The 19,624-nt window shown below is 43.2% G+C and overlaps 1 protein-coding gene across 5 annotated transcripts in view; it reads left to right on the forward strand.

Annotated features, from left to right (window-relative positions):
- The window catches only part of drosha (drosha ribonuclease III), a 115,080-nt gene that overhangs the window by 43,852 nt on the left and 51,604 nt on the right, over positions 1–19,624 (forward strand). For all 5 annotated transcript variants that reach the window (XM_079361103.1, XM_079361102.1, XM_079361101.1 and 2 more), the window contains 5 exons: positions 4,623–4,761; positions 4,864–4,924; positions 5,291–5,350; positions 9,076–9,175; positions 12,463–12,565. In XM_079361103.1, coding sequence (XP_079217229.1) covers positions 4,623–4,761; positions 4,864–4,924; positions 5,291–5,350; positions 9,076–9,175; positions 12,463–12,565 — 463 coding nt within the window. The remainder of the gene's footprint in view (positions 1–4,622; positions 4,762–4,863; positions 4,925–5,290; positions 5,351–9,075; positions 9,176–12,462; positions 12,566–19,624) is intronic.

The raw sequence follows: 19,624 nt of genomic DNA on the forward strand, positions 1-19,624 counted from the left end.
CTACCCACTGAGCCACACCCGCCTGATGATTGTGAAGTACCGATCAACAACCAGCAACCAATTTTCTGTGATTTATGCTACTGCCATCCGCTGGTCACTCACAGTCTTTAAATTGAGGGGAAAAAGCAGTTAAAAAGTGATGCCTCTGACAGATGGGTCCATGCCACTTCATACCTCGGCACGTTCTGCACAGCCAAGCGGTGGCAATGAATTGGGACAAATGTCTTTGTGTGTGTTGGTTGCGGCTGCACTTGCTCTTGAGACAGCGCATCTCTGCATTGTGTACTGTTTTTAAAAGTTTTTTTTTCTTTTTCTTTAAGGTGTCTTATATACTTCGTTTTATGACGTATAAAAGTTTCATCCCAAGCACAACTGCAAGAAGTCAGCTGTTTGGAGGATCAACTTGTGAACTTGTAGGTCTTGCTGCTGATGACTCAAAATGTGGAACTTTTTTTTTTTTATATCGTCAACCTCTGTCAAACCTTCATCAATACCATAAAGCACCGCAGATATCGATTCAACCTCGACCCAAGAGATTAATCGAAGTCTGATTGTACACACGTACAGAGAACATGTTGCTTTATCGTCCAATGTCAGACTGTAATATACTTTTGACTGTTGATGAATCATATTCCTCCATTCAGATGTTGGTAAGCATCTCTCTGACCCTGTACTGAACACAGTACAGTAGCATGCTATTGATGTGTTTACCCTCTATTATTCAAGGTAATAAAGAGCGGCGATTGAGGGACAGGATGTTTGCTGTTAGAGAATCCTGAAGGATGTTTAGAACTGAAAAGGTTACACAGATTACAGAGAATGTGTTCGGCTCGAATCATCCTGTCCTTTCTGTCAACAAGTCCAACAACTTGTTGGAGAAAACACAGTCCCGATCGACCAATCACAATGTGGCCCTCACATAGTATTTTCAAAGTTAGAGTTAGACGCTTCACCATAACCAAACAGCACACACTTACTTCAGTTTATTGCACCTCTATCCGCCAGCCTGTTGTGATCAGTAAAAAGGCAAGTGTGTGAGCAAAACTGATTTAGTCTTAATGACATAAATAAATTACATCACATACAAGTTCAAAGGGAAAACTTCAACAAAACAAATGTCCTCAAAGTAAAGCTACCAACAGCACCCATACAAACACCAAAAGGATACCGCAACCAGTCAGCAAACTTGACATTACAGAAAGTCCAACATGAAGAATTCCATATTTGATACTCTTTGTAGTATTCACCATGTTCATCGACTGCAAAGTGGGCCAAAAAGTATAGCCAAACAAAAGCCTATAAACAAAAGACTAATTTAACTTTACACTTTATACCGCTTTTCATTTTTGTCCTAATAATTTAAAAATCAAAACAAAACACAACATTGGAACCGTGGAAAAACATTGATGGGCCCGGTATAATCTGCTGATACTGGCCCATCAGATTCCAAATCACAGCTCCCAAAATAACAGGAAGAGACCACCGCAAATAACGTGTTTCAGCAGTTATTGTACCCAAATACCAAGGAAGAAAAAACAAACCCAAATGAGATTATTTTATTTGAAATTTGGGAGAAATTGTGTATACAAGAAAACCCCCAATTTTCAATTTCATGAAACATAAAAATGTTTCAAAACATCAAAGACATTTATTTTCGTAGTGGTCTCTTTATTTTCTTGTGTAGCTATATATTAGCTAATATTGGCCATTTTGAAATGACAGAATTTACAATGGAGAAAATCACACTGGAGCAATTTATCTTGTTTTCATGTATTATGAGAGGCTCTATAGCTAGTACTGTCTGCAGCACGTTGCAGGGCATCTCTATCAAGCAGATGGTAGACTGGACTACAATGGTTGTATGATTATGTTTGTCTCAGATAGTTACAGTATTGGACTAAGAAATCGGCATGAAGAGCTGTTTGTCATGATCATATTAGTGCAAACAAACAAAAGTAAAGGCGTTTTTTTATTTTTTTTTTCAAACCAACTTAAACATTTCCTATTTAAACATCTGCTGCCATAATGGCAATCAGTGATTTTACTCCAACTTTTCTATCGGCCTCCAGATCCCATATTAGTGGCATGATTGTTGCAAAGAAGCTCAAATATTCACATTTGGCAACTGATTTCCATCTCCCTTTATTTTCGCACCTCGGAGCCCTGATTTACCTGTGTACTTTATTAAATAGTTCAGTGCTCTACACCACACTTACACGATTGAGTCGCTGTTTGCCAAACAGGCAGTTTGCCCATCATTTTCCTTGCACGCGGGTGCGACAACGCTCTTTCCAGTAAAGTCTGCCACTCTCCAACTGAGCAATGATGTTTATTCCCATTTAGCCAAAGGCAGTTGAGCAGCAGCTGAGGCAGTGATCACTAAATCCAAATCCCTCCGATACTTTACGCAGTCATTATGTTGACAGGAACAGTTGCAGACGTCAATCCGTGCCACAGTTTCAGCTTAAAAGCCAATACTGGTGTTGGATGTTGTCCTATAACAGCAGAGGACCTGCAGTGTTTACAGAATAACTGATGTATTTCGCTTGATGCAGCAACACACTCTGTAGTTCAGGCTGTGCAGCAGGCAGTCATTGACTTGTGTGTCTGACATCGCACAATGGGGGACTTGGAATTGGAAGTAGACGTGTTTGTTGTTGTTTTTACTTATATTTTTATCAAACTGTCAACGCGGCGCTGAGACTTGCATGATTTCTGTTCGTGTCATGTCAAATAACTAGCTTTTTTTTTTCACATCACATTTAAAAAAAACCAAAAAAACTACATTTCCCCCTAAACCGCAGGAAAACAAAAGTACAATTGCTTTTGAATTTGTCGTATCTGTGTTCAAGGCTACAAAGCTGAAGGCCTCTCGAGCAACTATAAATATTGAAAACTCTCTGTTAGCGCTTTACATATATATCTCATTGGAGCTTGAAATTGATTTGAAGTTGGCTGAAAGGAGACAAGCATTTTCAAAAGCAAGCCCACGGGAGAGAGTAGTTGGAGATTTTTTTTTTCTGGAGGAGGAGGAGGAGGAGGAGGAGGGATGGAGGGGGGCTGAGATTATCATTCTAGTAATGTAAGATTGATAAAAGCTTGACATATCCTACTGAGCCCTATCTTTTCCCCCTTTTTTTTTTCCTTCCCTCTGCGACTTTGAGATGTCGAGCCGCAGCAGCAGTCTTTCGAGGCACAGCAGTTTTGTGTTTTTCTTTTTTTTTTGTCCTCTTCTCACACAAAGCTGAATTCAGACTAATGCGTTTCCTTCAGGGTTATTTTACCTTTAAATTCCCACTCTCACCTCACTTTACAGGTTAGAAAGTTTAAGTCATTAATTTCCATGCAAACAAGTTTAGCGTAACAAAGTGGCACGAGGGACTCTCTCTCTATCTCTCTTTTTGAATGGTTCACCTAAGTACAGCCACTGTTCCTCTCCTCCTCGGAGCCATTGCTGATCCAACATTATTAGACTGATTTGCTTTGACCAGTGTTACCGTTTGTAATTAGTCTGTGGCTAAAAGAGGTAATGGAACCGATCCAGGCTCTGTGGAAGGGATTCACAGGCCCTGGGGTTTGGCTCAGTTGTTGATGCTTTAATTCTGTCAGTCTGGAGTCTTGCTGCTCATGGTGGAAAAATATTGGCCCTCTGTGATTAAGAACGACGCCCCAAGCTAAATTAAACACAACGACCACTTTAGGAACTAAAAAAAAAAAAAAAAAAAAAAATCCCAGTGGTGCATTTCAACTACTCGGGGACGAGCAGGAGGTGTTTATTTGAATCGCACCATGACGAGGCAACAACACAGTGTCATTTGGTGTCTTTGTCTTTGAGTGGATGTTTAGAAGCACATGAACAGCAGGTAGTATATAGAAGAGAAATGTGACAATTGCAGAATGCCTGGCTTTGGGAAAGTGCTGGACATTTTGCCGCTATTTTACGAGTTTTGATTTTGTGATTTTCCTCCATTCACTTGCAGTCCATTTGCTGCCACGCTTTAGTGACAAATCTCAGCGAGAGTTCAGCTTGAGCGAAGATGCTTTGTGCGAGTCCGGCTCGTAAATACTCACCGCCGTCCTTCATTGTCGACGGCTGAACGTCGAACGACAAAGAAAGCGTCTTTCCGACGGGATAGGTCACTTCACTTCGACGCTTCCTGTTTGCGTTCGGTTGAGATTTCCAGCCCACATCAGCGTCTCACACGCCAGCAGGGCGGGTACAGTGCATCGACTTTTGCAGCTTTGATTTAGTCAGATTCCAAATTCCAACGGTGGTTGAAGAAATTGGAAAAAAAAACAAAAACATTGAGGCTTTTGGTAGCTTGTTTACTGCAGCGTGTGAATAAATCCACAACATGCAGTGTTGTCAACAGGCTGCTTTCTGACCACATAACAAGGGTCAGTGGTGCCAAATCTCCAAAACAGTTCCTATAAGGCTCTCAGGGACGTCGCCTGTCTTGAGGTCATGAAGTACTGCACGAGAAGTGCATTAAATGAGGTCTGTAGCGGAGGGCTGGTTCTGAGTTGGTAGAAAAGGTTACCGTCATCCTGAGAGCGCTCCTGTGGTTTGAAATGTTTGACTTTACACCTACTTTGCTAACTCACCTGATTCTCTCCTGCAGCTCGCTATGACTCACCCCAGTCACCACCTGAACTTCGGCATGAACCCCGATCACGCACGCAACTCTCTCTCCAACTGTGGCATCCGGCAGCCCAAGTACGGAGACAGGAAGGTCCACCACATGTACATGAGGAAGAAGGGTGAGTCATCTTCTCTCCTCATTATGTGCATTGTCTTTTTTTTGTTTTTTTTGCTTGTCTCACGACGTCCCTCACCTCTCCACTTCGGGGATTTGTTCTCAGGAATCAACACGTTGATTAACATCATGTCTCGTCTGGGGCAGGATGACCCCTCCCCCTCCAGGTAGGCTGCCTGCGGGCTCATATCTGTCCACGCTATCACTGACCACAGGAGCAATCAAAGGGGTGATTCTTGTGATTAATACACCCGGCATGCCCGCTGACAAGAAAATTAACTCTAACTGCGAAAGGAAAGGATATCTCAGGGGAAATGAAATGAGCTCATTTTAAGGGCAAGCACTACTTTATTATTAAATCTGAGCTGCTGTTATTCTCAGAGTGCTGATGAGGTAAGCAGCTGTTTGTGTGTGTGTGTGTGTGTGTTTGCTCAAAGTCTGTTTTTTTTTTGTTTGTTTTTTTTTGTTTATTTCTCTCACAACTTTCTGAACCCTTTCACTCGCCTCGCCCAATCTCTTTCCTCGCTCCCCAGGATCAATCACAACGAGAGGCTGGAGTTCCTGGGTGATGCTGTTGTCGAGTTCCTCACCAGGTGAGAACGCACCCGCGCATCTTTGACAGACACATCCGCTAATTGAAGCCGACTACGACTCTATCTACCTTTTCTTCTTCTTCTTTCTTTTTTTTTTCCTGGCCCTCGTTCTTTTCTGACCTCTCTTTGTCTCTCTCTCTCTCTCTCTCTCTCTCTCTCTCTCTCTCGTTGTCTACATCTATCCATGTCTGTCACAAGCACGCTCCTCTACATACCTTCCACTCATTCAAGACAGTGATCTACTGGTAATTGGAAGTGGGGTGTAATTTTTTATTTTTTTTTCCCCGGTACGGTTTTGAAATTCTCCATGACAACTTGCAATTAGCTGTCTGGGATTGCTGTCTGGAATGCCTACTGTGTTATTGACTCCCAGGCGAGAGCCAATATTGCTGTCCGGCATTTACCTAAGCACCATGCTAATTATATGTAGCTATTATTAATCTTACAGGCTGCCCAGCAAAGGTAGCGCCCACCTACCCACCTCGAACTCTGAGCGGATATGACTGGAATATAATAGAAGGAAAAAAGGCTTCCTCTCTTGCCTCAGGGTGCAGCATTCGAATAAACACACAGGTTTCAATGGATTTTTTTTCTTTTTTTTTTATCTTCCATTTCTCCAACAGCATAACTTCTACTACCGAAATGTAATTCGTAACCCTCAATGCTAACACTTCCACAACAGTGAACATCCAGGAGCCGGATTAAACCTTAATAGGAACTGACACTGGGTTACACAGGACACTGCTCCAGCTCCTTATGCAGCGAGAACATTGTTACAAAGAGGGCGGTTAGCCTCTGTTTCCTCCGATATCTCTGGGCATGTTTCGCCACCTTCACCTCCTCCAGGCCCCCCCCCACCCCCCACCCCTCACCCCTTTCTTCCTCTGCCTTCCTTCTTTGATTGTTAGCGTCTGACGAGACATGCTTGGCCTACGCTCCGACCCTCTGAATTATTTATCGGCCTCTTGTCCAGTTAAATGGGTAACAGCAGATTCAGCCAACTGCCTCGTGCACCTCCTCGCGCGCGCGCACACACGCCGCCCTTGGAGGCTATCCGTGCCTCCGCTGTCCAGCCAACAGAATATTTTGCACTTTTTAAATAAGCCCAAACACTGGGCATTGGTGTATTTTTTTTTAAGAAGGGTCAGCAGATGATGTAAGAAAAAAAGTCCACTTGCAATATTTGTCATTCTTCCCTTTGGAAAGCAATGTTGCTCATTACAGGTTGTTATTGAGGTTCATGTTTTTAATTATTAAAGACTTAAAAGGCAAACTGGTTAACTTGTTAGGGTAACAAGTTAAGGTAACAACCGGCAACCTTGTTAGCGTTGCCGGTTCAAATCCTGGCGCTAACCACTGGAATGTAGAAGTTGGTTCCGGTAGCTGTCGAGGTTCTGTAGCAGCCACGCTCTGACACCTCTCCACCAATGCATGTCCACAGGTCCTGTTTGTGCATGGGAGCATTTTAGGCCTGAAGGTGTGAGAAACATGTCTCTCAATATCAGAGCGTAAACCAGAATCTCCCTCAAACATTATTAAAGTATGTAAAAAAAATAATAATTAAACCCAAAGTGTGTCAAAAAAACACACTGGATTAAAAAATAAGGCAGTTCCACTTTAAAAATAAATCAGAGGAAGTTCTGTAAATATCACTGGGGAGTTTTTTTTTTTTTTTCACTGAATGATAGCTGCTGCAGAACATGAAAAATACCAGCAGAAACCTAGATGAACAAAATCACAGTTACTGGCAGTTTGTGTTTTACACTGACTGACTCTCTGATACGCTGCGGGGTCCATACTTCATTGTAGAACATGTTCTTTGTGAATCAGCTTCATCATGTAAGCCAACCTGTTTCTAATGAATCAACCGAAATAAACCCATAATGTGTTGTTTTTGTAACCTGGATGAAGCTTTGTTCGCTCGTCTCGGTGACTGACACTTGGCCAGGAAAAGCGAGTGTCTTTGGTCTAATTATTTTTCATTACGCTAAGTGGTTTTTATTAATTCCAAGTGCTCCGTTTCCACACTAAGATCACAATAGCCTGACAAATAGACCTCTGGTGAGTTTTGGAAAAACAGAACGCCACCTGCTTTCCTCTCTTTGCATTGATTAGAATTGACTGAATTAAATGGCCTGTTTTAATTCAAAATGGAATCAAATGATACGCCGCGGTTGGTGAGACGCTGGACCGTAATGAAAATGGAACCTGCTCGCCCGGAACCCAGCTGTGGAAGCACTGAAGCGTCTGTGGCCATTTCTGGGTTCCAACACAGACCTGGAGGGGTTTGGAAAGCGCCGGAAAATTAATTATATGGACTTGGGGGGGGGAATAAAAAATCTGGTCAATGCAGAAGTAGGCATTGAAAAACCAATCTCTTTGCAATTTCTGACTGCACATTTACAAACAGCTGGACATGGTCTTCCTTTCAAATTCTTAGGTTTCATTGTTGGAAGAGAAGCTTAATGGTATCACGCAATAAGACGGGAACATTTAGTTTACCCATTTTTAAACTTTTTTTTTGAGCTTTTGCTCTTTATTTCTGACAGAACAGTTCCGAGTAGAAAATCAAAACAGAGAGTGGAGAATGACTTGGCAAAGAAGCTGCAGGTCAGATTTGAACCCTGACCGCCTGCTTCGATGACTATAGCCTCAGTACGTGGCGCGCGACCTCACCTTTAGGACATCAGTGCCCCAGATTTAATAATATATAGTCTGAGAGCACCCAAGGATATCTGAAAACAAGACCTTCAGACTGAAAAGGAGAATGTTTGTCTGGTAGAAAGAGAGGATTTTGAAGTGTTTCCTCGACGTGCGTTTTCGTTGTCCAACTGCTAGCGCTAGTGTCTTTAAATACGGCTATATTCAAAGTGTACGCAGCGCCAGAGAACATGACTGGAACCCTCGTTGTCCGTGAAGGATCTCAGTCATCCAGGTCATCGTATATCAACAACCCACAGACGAACGGGAGGGTTGACGACTCGGCCAAGCTAGCTCAACGAACTCGGCTAACGAAATCTCATGCGAGTCATCCGTGGCTTACATTTCCGGCTCCGTCCACCACTAAGTTTAGAGCTGAGGAAGCCTTTTAGAGGAGAGGTGAAACATAATCAGGCAAGTCCATTTGCCTTCGGCTCAATCTTCGAAGAGACCACTCCATTGGTTTCCGATGTCTGTCGAACTTTAACATGACCCTGATGGAGACGACAACACAAAACACGGCGGTCTAATGTGTTAATGAAGTCGATCTTTATACTACACGTGTTGCTGGAGCATTTTTTTCTCTCTCTTTTTTTTTTCTCCCTGCAACCAAAAATCTGCTTTATTTCACAAAATGAGGGTTTCTGAATCCTTCTCGAATCAAAACATTCTTCTCTTGTTGTGAGTGGAGCGTTCTACAAGGTCTGAAAAATACTGCCTCTTAATGTCATCTTAAGGCTTTTTATTCACAGAAAAGGATAACAAGAATTGTATTTGGGAGTAAAAGTGTTTATTTTCTACAAACCTATCAACAGTGGAACCAGAGAAAGACTTGTTTCCACAGAGCTCCAATGAGTCCTTTCTGGAGTCGTATATTTTAGTGCCAATTTAGCAGAGCCAAAAAAAAAAACCAAACTTCATACAAGAAAAAAAATATATTGGTCATATTTCTCTGACTCTTCCTGTTATTCATTCAACCCTTTTCTCAGCTGGAATTTGTTTTCCGTCTTCTTCTCTGTCCGCAGCGTCCACCTGTACTACCTGTTCCCCAGCTTAGAGGAGGGCGGCCTGGCCACCTACAGAACAGCCATCGTACAGAACCAGCACTTAGCCATGCTAGCCAAAGTAAGCTCCAACTCCTTACAGGTCCTCCTCCTCCTCCTCCTCCTCCTCCTGCTGCAGGTCAGAGCAGTGAATGGCGTGTGAGCTGACAGGTTAACATGTCAGAGACAGTGTTATTGTTTTCTGTCTCTTCGTTACGACTGTGCTTCTTTCTAAGGGGACACTGGGGAAAACGGTAATTTTTGTCTTTCTGCCATTCTTACTTTTTTTATTTTTTTTATTTTGCCCCCTCAGGTTTGTAATTGGAGTTAAAAGGTTGTTGTCTTGGATGGCTTGCCTAGTGCGGCTGGAGTCCCTGTGGGCCTCTAGAGGTCTTCCTGAAACACTCTCCAGTTCCTGTTATCTCGCCCCCCCCCCCCTCCCTCCTTCTCTCCGTCTCTCCTGCTGGCGGCGTCGTACAGCCAAGCCTCACTCTCTGGCACGTTTGCAAAGAACACAACAATAATCGTCCCGTGATGTGGAGAAAGCAATTAAAAACTTCAATCTTTCATGTTGCTCCCCGCTGAATACAAAGATGCAGCCGCCTGAATCTGCATTAGTGCTGTGTAGCAGTTTGGCTTGTTTCAATTTGCCGCTCGCGGTAAAGTGAGTGTGATACACTGTTCGACGATGCCAACTTGTTTACCAGGCTCTTCTAAAGCCGCCTGCTCAAGAACACTCGCAATTATCTTTCAAAAAAAAAAAAAAAAATCTTCAGCGAGCAACGGCAACAATCCGCCACTTCACTCGAAAAGGCTTAGAAGTCAGAACGGGTTTCCCTCGGAGTTGGAGTATTTATGAATTGTGATTTAATTTGTGTGCGCAATCATGGGGGGTGGGATACCACCAACAGTTTTCAGCGGTAATTAAATAGCACCCTGACTGTTTTTTTGCCGGGTGTTCGTTTGTGCTGCACTTCCAGAGAAGTGGAGTCGAGCTACTTTTGACTCGCTTCAGAGGAAAAAAAGTTGCACAAAAGTTTCCGCTGACCTCCCCCAAACCCCCACACCAAAGAACTTATCGACTTCAAATGAAACTGAAGATTCGTCTCAATTATCTTCCTTTGAAAGATTTCAATGATCGTACTTTCAACTTTTAAATTATTGAATTATTGACTATTCTCTGTCTTATCAAACAGAGAAGGCTGTAAAGTCCCAAAATGAATCTTACCTGTTAGCTTTGTCTAGAGCTCGATCACCTAAAAACAAAAAAAAACAAAAAGCAAAGGGCATCGTGATGTCAGCTGTTTTTTTCTGCTGCTCTAGCTAGCATATAGGTACTTTTCCATCATGAAGTAATCATTCACAATTCATCCAATTGGCGCAACAACAGCTGTTTATTTATTCAAAAAGAAAAGTAGGAAACATCAAAGAAGCTTCCTGTAAAATCAGTGTTGGTTCATTTTTTTTCTCGGTCAGACCGACGAGCTGCCCCACACTTTAGCTATTAGTCAACAGAAATCTCTCACCTGTAGTTGAGTGACGCGGTTAAACACAGATTATTGATTTGCAGCTTTATTGACTTTTGTGGTTTGTTTTGAACCGTTTTGTTCAGATTCAGCCATAACACTGGGATTCCTCAATAATGGAAGGCTGGGATCATTTATAAGTCATATCCACATTGTGCAGTCCGACCCGTGCTTGTGCCTTTGCCTGTACCATCCCTGGTCAGGCATGGTACAAATCACCTATTGTGAGTGCACTCTTTTTTTTTTTCTTTTTTTTATTTATTATTAATTTATTTTTTATTGGATTTTCAACTTGAACAGTACAAATCGCTGCACAATGTACAAAATACAAAATATAAATCCACTCTCTAGTCTCCCCAATTTACCACCCACAACTACCCTCAGTCCCACCCCATCCCATATAACAGCAATGATAACATAGTATACTGTCTACACTTCATTTGAGTGCACTCTTATGCCCCGCTTCCACCAAGCAGTCCGGTTTGCTTCCGTTTCGTACGGTGAACTCTGATCTTGCTTGTGTTTCCACAGCCAACTGTAGTCTTATTGGATAAGCCGAGTGTAAGACAGATGGAGATAGCCGTGAAATAGTGTGACATCACAGCAGCCCAGTACATTGTAGACCGCTTTTAATTTAAGTTCAGCAAAGAAGAACGGGACACAGTAAATAAAAAGAATCCTTCAGGGCCGGATCGTTAAACCTTGGCACCCCAACAGAAGGGTACCAAAAAAGTAGGAAGTTACGGATCCCTGTTTTTGGGACCATTTCCAACTTTTGACGGTGGAAATGCCAATAAAGGGGTACCGAACTGAACTAACCCGGACTGCTTGGTGGAAACGAGGTTTTAGACTGAGATAGGTACAGGTCAGGTCAGAAAACTTTCCACTGACTCTTTTCTCGAAGGTAAAATATGTTTGTACAAGTTCTGACACATTCGATGGGCTGAGCAAGAATCTTTTTGATACAGGAAGTAGCAACATTTCAAAATCAAATCAAACTTAAGCAGACATTCCATGATGTCATTAAGGAATTTCAAATTTAAGAACTCATGGATGAAATAAAGTTAATAAATACAGATCTTCAAAACAGAACTGTACTTTAATCTTCTATGTGCAGGATTTACAGTTCACAATTCTACAGTAATCAACTGTGCATTTCATACATTTGAATGAATGTTAATTACAAGCATGTTATAAAACAGGGTCACACATAAGGTCACATCAAATCTTCAAGACACAAAGGGCACGGAAAATGATTATAATACGTCCTCTGCATCCTCTCTGCTTCTCGTATGTGCAGTGCAGTCATGTAGTAGTGTATGTTTTTAATCATTAATATACATAAGATTAGATTCCATTCCACTGATATAGTAATAAGTTCAGCGGAGAAAGGTTTCACCCCTTTACAGTCTGAATCAAGGTCAGCGCTGCACGATTTCACTGTTTCTCATGGGATTATCTCGCGTGTTGCGTGCGTCGCTCTCTGTGTGTGTCTGTTATTTTTGCGTGTGCGTGCATACGTGCACGCGTGTGAACTTTTTTTTTTTCCCTTCCCCTCCTGTGTCGGCTTAGTGCATCATGCCACAGCTGGACGACACATGGGCACATCTGTCAGTGCCATGAAGTAGAACCTTTTCCAGCAAGGGCAGGCAATCTTTTTCATTTCCCTTGAGTTATTTTTTTTGTTTTTTTTAAGGGGGGGAGTTTGTTTAGTTTTTCACGAAGAGCCCATGAACACCCCCCCCCCCCCCCCCCAAAAAAAAAATGCTATCACTTTTTCAAGAGGCTATTACCGAGGTGTCGGTGGCAGCGGCACTGATATGAATGTGTTTGTGTTTTACAGAAACTGGAGTTGGATCGCTTCATGCTCTACGCACACGGACCCGATCTGTGCCGGGAGTCGGACCTGCGACACGCCATGGCCAACTGCTTCGAGGCTCTTATTGGTGAGATTCCCGCGAGACGCAGGAGAACACAGGAAGACGAATGCGTTTTTGAGTCAAATATGAAAAATGCAAATCTGTTCCTAAAAGGATAGATTTACATATCGTGAAAACAAATACCACCTCCGTGCTCTTACAAACACAACACAAAAGCAGGCGCAGGTTTAGCTCTCTGTGCTGCTTTGCTTGGCTGTGCAGCCGCAATGGAGTTCTTTTCTTAATCAACCCAGCGCAGTATTTGTACATGTGTTGGTGTGTAACAGTAGTATAATAAACCTTGAAGTGTCACTCACATAGATTTCCTCAGCCAGCAGCCATGAGCCGGCTGTAATAGTTGTAAAAAGTCATACATGCAGGATCATGTATAGCGGCTTGTTATCGCAGAGGAACCTCTTGAAGGAGGTCCAACGATGACAACATTCCCCACTGATGGTGATGTGACTCCTCACGAGTGAGCCCACGTCAATAGGTCGTCACGAATCGGCACCCGAATGAGGTTTTCCTCCCTCGTCACTGTTGTCGGAGTGCGTTGATTTTTTTCTCGTCCTTTCACCGTCCATCAAACCACGTTACGTTTCGTGTTCTCTTGATGCCAATTCTTTGTTTTTGTCGGTTCCTTCGTCGCAATTTTTTTTTTTTTTTTTTTTTTGCGTAGCTATTCCTTCCTCTTTCTCTCCCACTGTAAACAGACTGGACGTCTTCTTTGGATATGATTCCAGTTAGTCCTCCTGAGTCTGTGGTAAGGGCTGCGACTCCAGCAACCGTCAAACCGATTCTATCCTCCTGATCTGTCGAGGAATATCAGACTAACTGACCAATCAGAATCAATAATCAGTAATAACAAGTGAAGGCAAAATTACATCAACTAACAGTCTTTATTGTTGCTAGTGGCAGACAGAGATAGATTTTCTAAGGTTGGAACTACATTACTGAAATGATCTATTCAGATGGAGACTTTTTTTTGTTGTAGAATGAGATGATTTTTGTATTCAGAAAAAGACGAGTCATCACTATTTTCACCAAAATGTTTTTACATTTTTCTGCTACCCTGAGTTCCATGAAATATTGTACCAGAAAATTACCTTTCTTTTAAAACACCAGTGATATTTTAATGAAAAAAAAAAAACAAGACAGCAAATACCGCAGAGATTTCTGTCAATAGAGTCTGGGAACACTTTCACAAAGTGATATTGTGACAGTGTGTTCTGATAATGACAATAACGATTTGAGACACGTCCATAACATCTCTCTGAGCTCCACAGGACACATTCCAAAGCTTTTTGTCCTCTCATGTCAGTAATTAAAAACAAAACAAACAAAAAAACAGTATCCAGGTGGAAAACACTGGAATTCTCCTTTAATACATCTACTAAAAACAAAGCATTTTCTTAGTTTAGTCCAGCTTTGTGTGTGATGAGCTGCTTAAATAGCTGCAGTGGATCTCCCATTAGGCTGTGGAAACATTACACACTTTTATTGATCTCAGGAGATGTGGTTTGACCTCTGGCTGGACAGACAATCCCCAGAGCCCTGCTTTTACTCCTTTAGCCACACCACACACACACACACACACACACACACACACACACACACACACACACACACACACACACACACACACACACACACACACACACACACACACACACACACACACACACACACACACACACACACACACACACACACACACACAAGCTAGGCTATTCATCTCGCACTTCTCTGATAGAGTTTGTGGAGTGATTAGGGCCCCGCGCTGGAACTCACTCACACAAAACACACAAAATTCTCTGGATGGAGATAGTCTCCTGTCTCTCTCTCTCTCTCTCTCTCTTGCTCGCTCGCTCGCTCTCTTTCTCTCTCTCTCTCTCGCTCTCTCTCTCTCTCTCTCTCTCTCACACACTCTCTCTCTCTCTCTCTCCGTCCAACCCCACAGGCAGCGCTAAGCTAAGCCTCGCTCTTGGAGAGCTGCAGACTCGGCAGCTTTCCACATCTTATCACCATCTTGATTGAACCAGTTCAGCCGTCTCCGCGCTCCCCTGATGATAGATACAGAAAGTGGGTGACTTTATAGAGATCTTCTGCGCTCCACTCCCCCCCCCCCCCCCCCCCACCACCACCACCACCCCCACAACTAAACCGAAACAGTGTGCAAGGAGCGTCAGGAGGGGGAAAGAGCTGACTGGCGCCACGGCCCCCCTGCTGGCCTCGGGGTCCCTGTTCTTGTTACGGGTTCATTATCGGCAGAGACGGAGTCGTAATCTCTTCTGTCCCGTGGCTGTCGCCGCTTCATTTCTGCACACGTTCGAGCAAGGCAGCAGGATGCCTCTCTGTCTTTTCCCTGCCTGCCCTCCCTGCCTCCCTCCCTGTCCTCTTCTGCGTCTTTGTCAAATTTCAACTTAATAAAAAGTGATGAATAAACAGGGACGCCGGTATAAAAGGACCTGTGAGAAAACTGCTGTCAGAGAGCAACCCTGTGGTGATGGGTTTTAGATTGTCGAACTCCAAAATGCCAGCCTCCCTCTTTCCTTCACCGTAGACACAAGCGCTGAGGGGCAAACAAGCACTCGAACACACCCGTCGGAGTACGTACAAAGTCGCCGCATTGAGAATGCCGTCTGATGTTTGCCTCTGTTCTTTTCACAGATGCTTTTGTCATCTTCATTTCAGCTTTTTCCTTTTTTTTTTTTTTATATAGCTCAAACGCCTCCTTTTAAGACCTTGTCGTTGAGCCTTCTATCTGCCTCCACCCTCCCTCACGTCTCCCACTTACTCTTTATGTCCCTTTGCGTTTCTGCATCCCCCCCCCCCCCACCGTGATCTCGAGTTTGGGTCTTATTAGGTGAAAGATGCACGCACACACACAGAGATGATGAGTCATCCTGTCACTCTGTCACCTCCGCCTCTTCTCTCCCCCCCCCCCCCCCCCCGCACTTCCAGCCCTCCAACTCTCTCAATCAACGGCGCCGTTTTTTTTTTTTTCTTTTCTTTTACTCCTTTACTCCAAGACAAACTGTGATCGCTCACACGTGCCGCGGGAAAAGTTAAAGGCAGGGTGGGAGGGCACGCAAACGCTTGTCGCTTCATCGTCACGCATGCCCCGACAGAGACGTCAAACCGCCACTTACCTCCAAAAGCAGCAGGCGCCACGTCAACAGATACACACTCGCAGACCTGTCACTAACTTCTTTTTCTAAAGGTACCATCACTTTTTAAGATTTTTTTTTTTCAGTCCATTGTGCACATGCATAGAATTCAAATGGGCTCCTTTTTTTTTTTTTTTCCTGAATGCTCTGATGGAATATGACATGCTCATAATATTTCCAAGCCGACCCTCCCCACGGCACATAGCTTTAACGGCTTACTATGCATGTTTTCTGACCTTTGTTTTATTTGCTTCCCTGCCGCGCTGACCGTTGAACCTGGGCTTTGTTGGAAATGGCAGATAATCTCCTGCTTTGCATGGGCGAAGCTTTTTCCCTCCGCGGAGCCGAGGACGTGTCTATCTGCTAACCCTGAGGCAGCCGCTGTTTTCTCTCTCTCTCTCTCTCTCTCTCTCTCTCTCTCTCTCTCTCCAGTCAGAGGAGAGAAAGGGAATGGGAGAGAGGAGGAAGAATGGAAAAGGAGAACAGTGGAGGGAATGGAGAGCGAAAGGCATCTGCAATGCAAATGGGTGCCCTGCAACCCTGAATAATTCAAAGTGTTGAATGGAAATCTTGCTTTTTCTGATCCCCTGTCATTAACTTCTGCCGGAGTGGGCCATTCTCATTTGGGCTCTTTTGGCCTGCGCACCTCCCATTCTCTACCAGCCCTCCCCCTTCTCTCTCTCTCTCTCTACTTTCACTCTTGCCCACTTTACCTCCTTTAGGAAAAAAAAACACTTTCTCTGGTTCTTCATAGAAACTCCACGCAGCCTGTTGCCCTCCCGTTCTCTCCCCTCGCATGTCCTCGTCACTGATAAGCCACGTCGCGTCCCTTCCAACCCAACTGAATGAAAGAAGAAGAAAAGAAGCCCCCACTCTGTTTTTTTTATATTTTTTTATGGCCCTAATTTCCTTGTACAGTTGATCTGTGGATTATACGCTGCCAGCAGCCATGGGGGGATACAGATGGTGAACCTTTGTGAGGGGCCCTCTCTAAGCTCTTCCTATTAAAAGAACGGCGAGGAAGGATTATCTCTCACTTGCTGAATATCAGATTCATACACAATGCAGCCGGTGTATTCATTGAGCGAGTGCTGCTCCCTTTAATTGCTACAATGGTAGCAGTACTGGAGTTCTTGCTTACCCTCTTTTCTTTTCTTTTTCTCTCCCCCCTATCCCCGCTCCAAACATTATCTTTTTTTTTTTTTTTTTAACTTAAGATGTTTGATGTTACTCTGCCCACCTTTGTCCCAGCTATGGCGAAAATTCTATTTCCCCCTGTTTTGGCCGCATTATTCTTTTATTTTGTTTGCCTTTTTAATGTGTTGCTTTCCGTGTCCGTCTGCTGCTTCAGCCCCCATTGAGCTGAGAGGGAGCGGCTTAATATATTATTTGATGGATTAGAGCCTGAGCGTTTTTGAATAATTCATTCTCGGTTATTAATGTGACTGTCAGCCGCTGGTGTTTCATATGCCCCTGACTCTGGCTTTTTATTGGTCACTGAAAGCCCACAGACATTGGAATTCTATTCCTAAACATAACACTGTACAGTCTGCGAGGCTGTCTGAATTGCGACTTGTGACAGATGTGGAGATTCATTAGCGGCTGCCCTTCTCGAGCCATGACTGATTTTCCTCCTCAAAGTACCGCGTGGAAACTTTGTTTGGAGTTTGTTCTTTGCGTTTTTCTCGACGTCTTTCAAGTTCGTCGCAGATCAAATAAAGGTTGAACTCAGCGAGGCTTTGGCTTCCTATAAGGGTAGGGCATGTGCGCGTTTAGGAAAACACCCAGATTCATTAACCTCCGCGGAGTTATATCTGACTTTGTGTTGGTCGGAACCAGCTTCACTTAGAACCTCCAACTATTCGTTCCCTTTATTTCAGTTCGACGCCACATCAAACTCCTGTAAGCCCTTTTTTAAAATCGGTTATTGTTTTGAGCTGTTAGCGCTGCACATGTAAGTCTGCACAGTGATGGAGTTGAATGCGTGATGTTACTGCGCGATGAGCTACCCAGCCTGTGTTTGTCTGGGCAGCCTGTATTCAGGATGCTAGCTGCTATGATGTAGCCTGATGGGTTAACATGTAAAGCACAGATCTCTGTGTAATGATTGCAGTAAGTTGTGCGATTGATTGGATCGCTTTGGGGCACGCGGACAGCCGCCCTGTCAGGAGCGTTCTTGTTAGAATTAACTACATTTCTTGGTTTTCTTCATCCACCGGGCCTTTGATTGACACCCAAGATGCTTTGAGATTCTTAACACCTGTATAAAATCTCCTGAGGCTCTCCTGGTTTTCTCCTTTACTCCGTCTGCTTACCTCCCAGTTTCCTCCTTCCACCTTTGAAAGAAGTTTTAAAAATCTAATAAGAAGCAAAAAAGAAAAAAAAACTTTTAAGTTTCAATGACTTTGAGGTCTCCATTGGCGGAACTTTCTAAATCTGCTGTGTCATCAAAATATGCAGAAAACTGCCTCCCGGCCCCACCCACACCCACTTAGCCTCAACGTTCAAACACATGAATGCATTATGAGTGATAGTTGAAAGACATTCAGAACTTGGTCCTAGGAGGCGGCTCTCATCCTCCCACTGCTGGTCTCCAGAGGAAACATCTGCCGTGTAGCTGAACCAAGAACTGAGTTCTCCATTATGGTAAAAACCACAAGTCTGAGGGCTGACGCAACGAGGAAAACATCCTGTGAAGAACCGCTCCCTCTCTCTCAGGAGCCTCCTGTGGTCAGCCTCAGCTAGACGCTCCCGCTGTCATGCCTGGCTCACTGATAGACATCTTTAAGGGGGTTTAGCGGCCTGCTGTGTTTGTGGACTTCAACTGGAATTTGGACTTTTTGATGGTTGATTTATGGGCTTATTATGTTCTGATTTTGGATAGTCAGGAGATTTGCAAGAAAATCGCTTTTTTTTGACAAAATGAGAATTTTGATACTGATGGCGCTCTCGGAGAAGAACAATCACAGATTTCAATCTGCGTGGTCTTTGGAGTGGATTTTGAAGCTGAATATCTGTGAATATGGTCGAGGATTTCAGTGGGAGCTAAACCATTTCTCTTAACCTGGGATGAAAATAGCATTTTTAATAGGTTTTAGCATCAACGCTACAACTTTATCAACTCTGATGGCTGTTTTGTAAAAAACAAAGGTTTTTTTTTTTTTTTTTTTAATGTATCTACAATGTTCGTACAATTCTGCTGTAACCATGTGATCTGATCTAAAAGGTCGCCAAAATATTTTCACAACTAAAAGCAGAGTAGGTACTTTTTGAAAACTAGCATTATTTTGAAAGTAGCATTTCCTCAGTGCTCCATCTTCACCCAAAGCCACGCCCCTCACGTACATGCACAAGCCCCATTGGAAGAAGCAATGAGCCAGTATGGGGTGCCTTGCTGTTCCATTGAAGCAAGTATTGATATTGATTCAGATTCACCAGTATGAAATGTTTTTAATTCTGGTATTGTGACAATCCTAGCTAAGAGTATTGTAATCTCTGGAGTCAGTGGAAGATAAGATACACAATGATATCCTTTTTTAGACACCTTAAGCATTGATTACTGCTCTACATGTTCTAAAAACAAATCCCATTTAACAAAAAACTTCTATCAATAAAATATATCTCAGATTAGCCAATGCTTCTGCTCCCTCATAAATCTGTAATGCTCTACTTTAAGATACATAGATGAATCAATTGAGCTTAGTCTATAGTATTATCAATTTCCTGTTTATACATATCTAACATGTTTGAAACTATGTGCACAATATGAACTCTTCTTTTACAGAATATAAAGCAGAAAACAAGCTAACTGGGTGGTGTCACAAAACTCTGAGTCCAGCTCAACATCACAGCTCTGTAGACACTGGTTCACAATGGTAGATATTCTTCATCCACAGCTATTCGTTCTATAAAACCA

Source organism: Symphodus melops (assembly GCF_947650265.1).
Source record: "Symphodus melops genome assembly, chromosome: 14".
In the NCBI taxonomy this organism is placed as follows: Eukaryota; Metazoa; Chordata; class Actinopteri; order Labriformes; family Labridae; genus Symphodus; species Symphodus melops.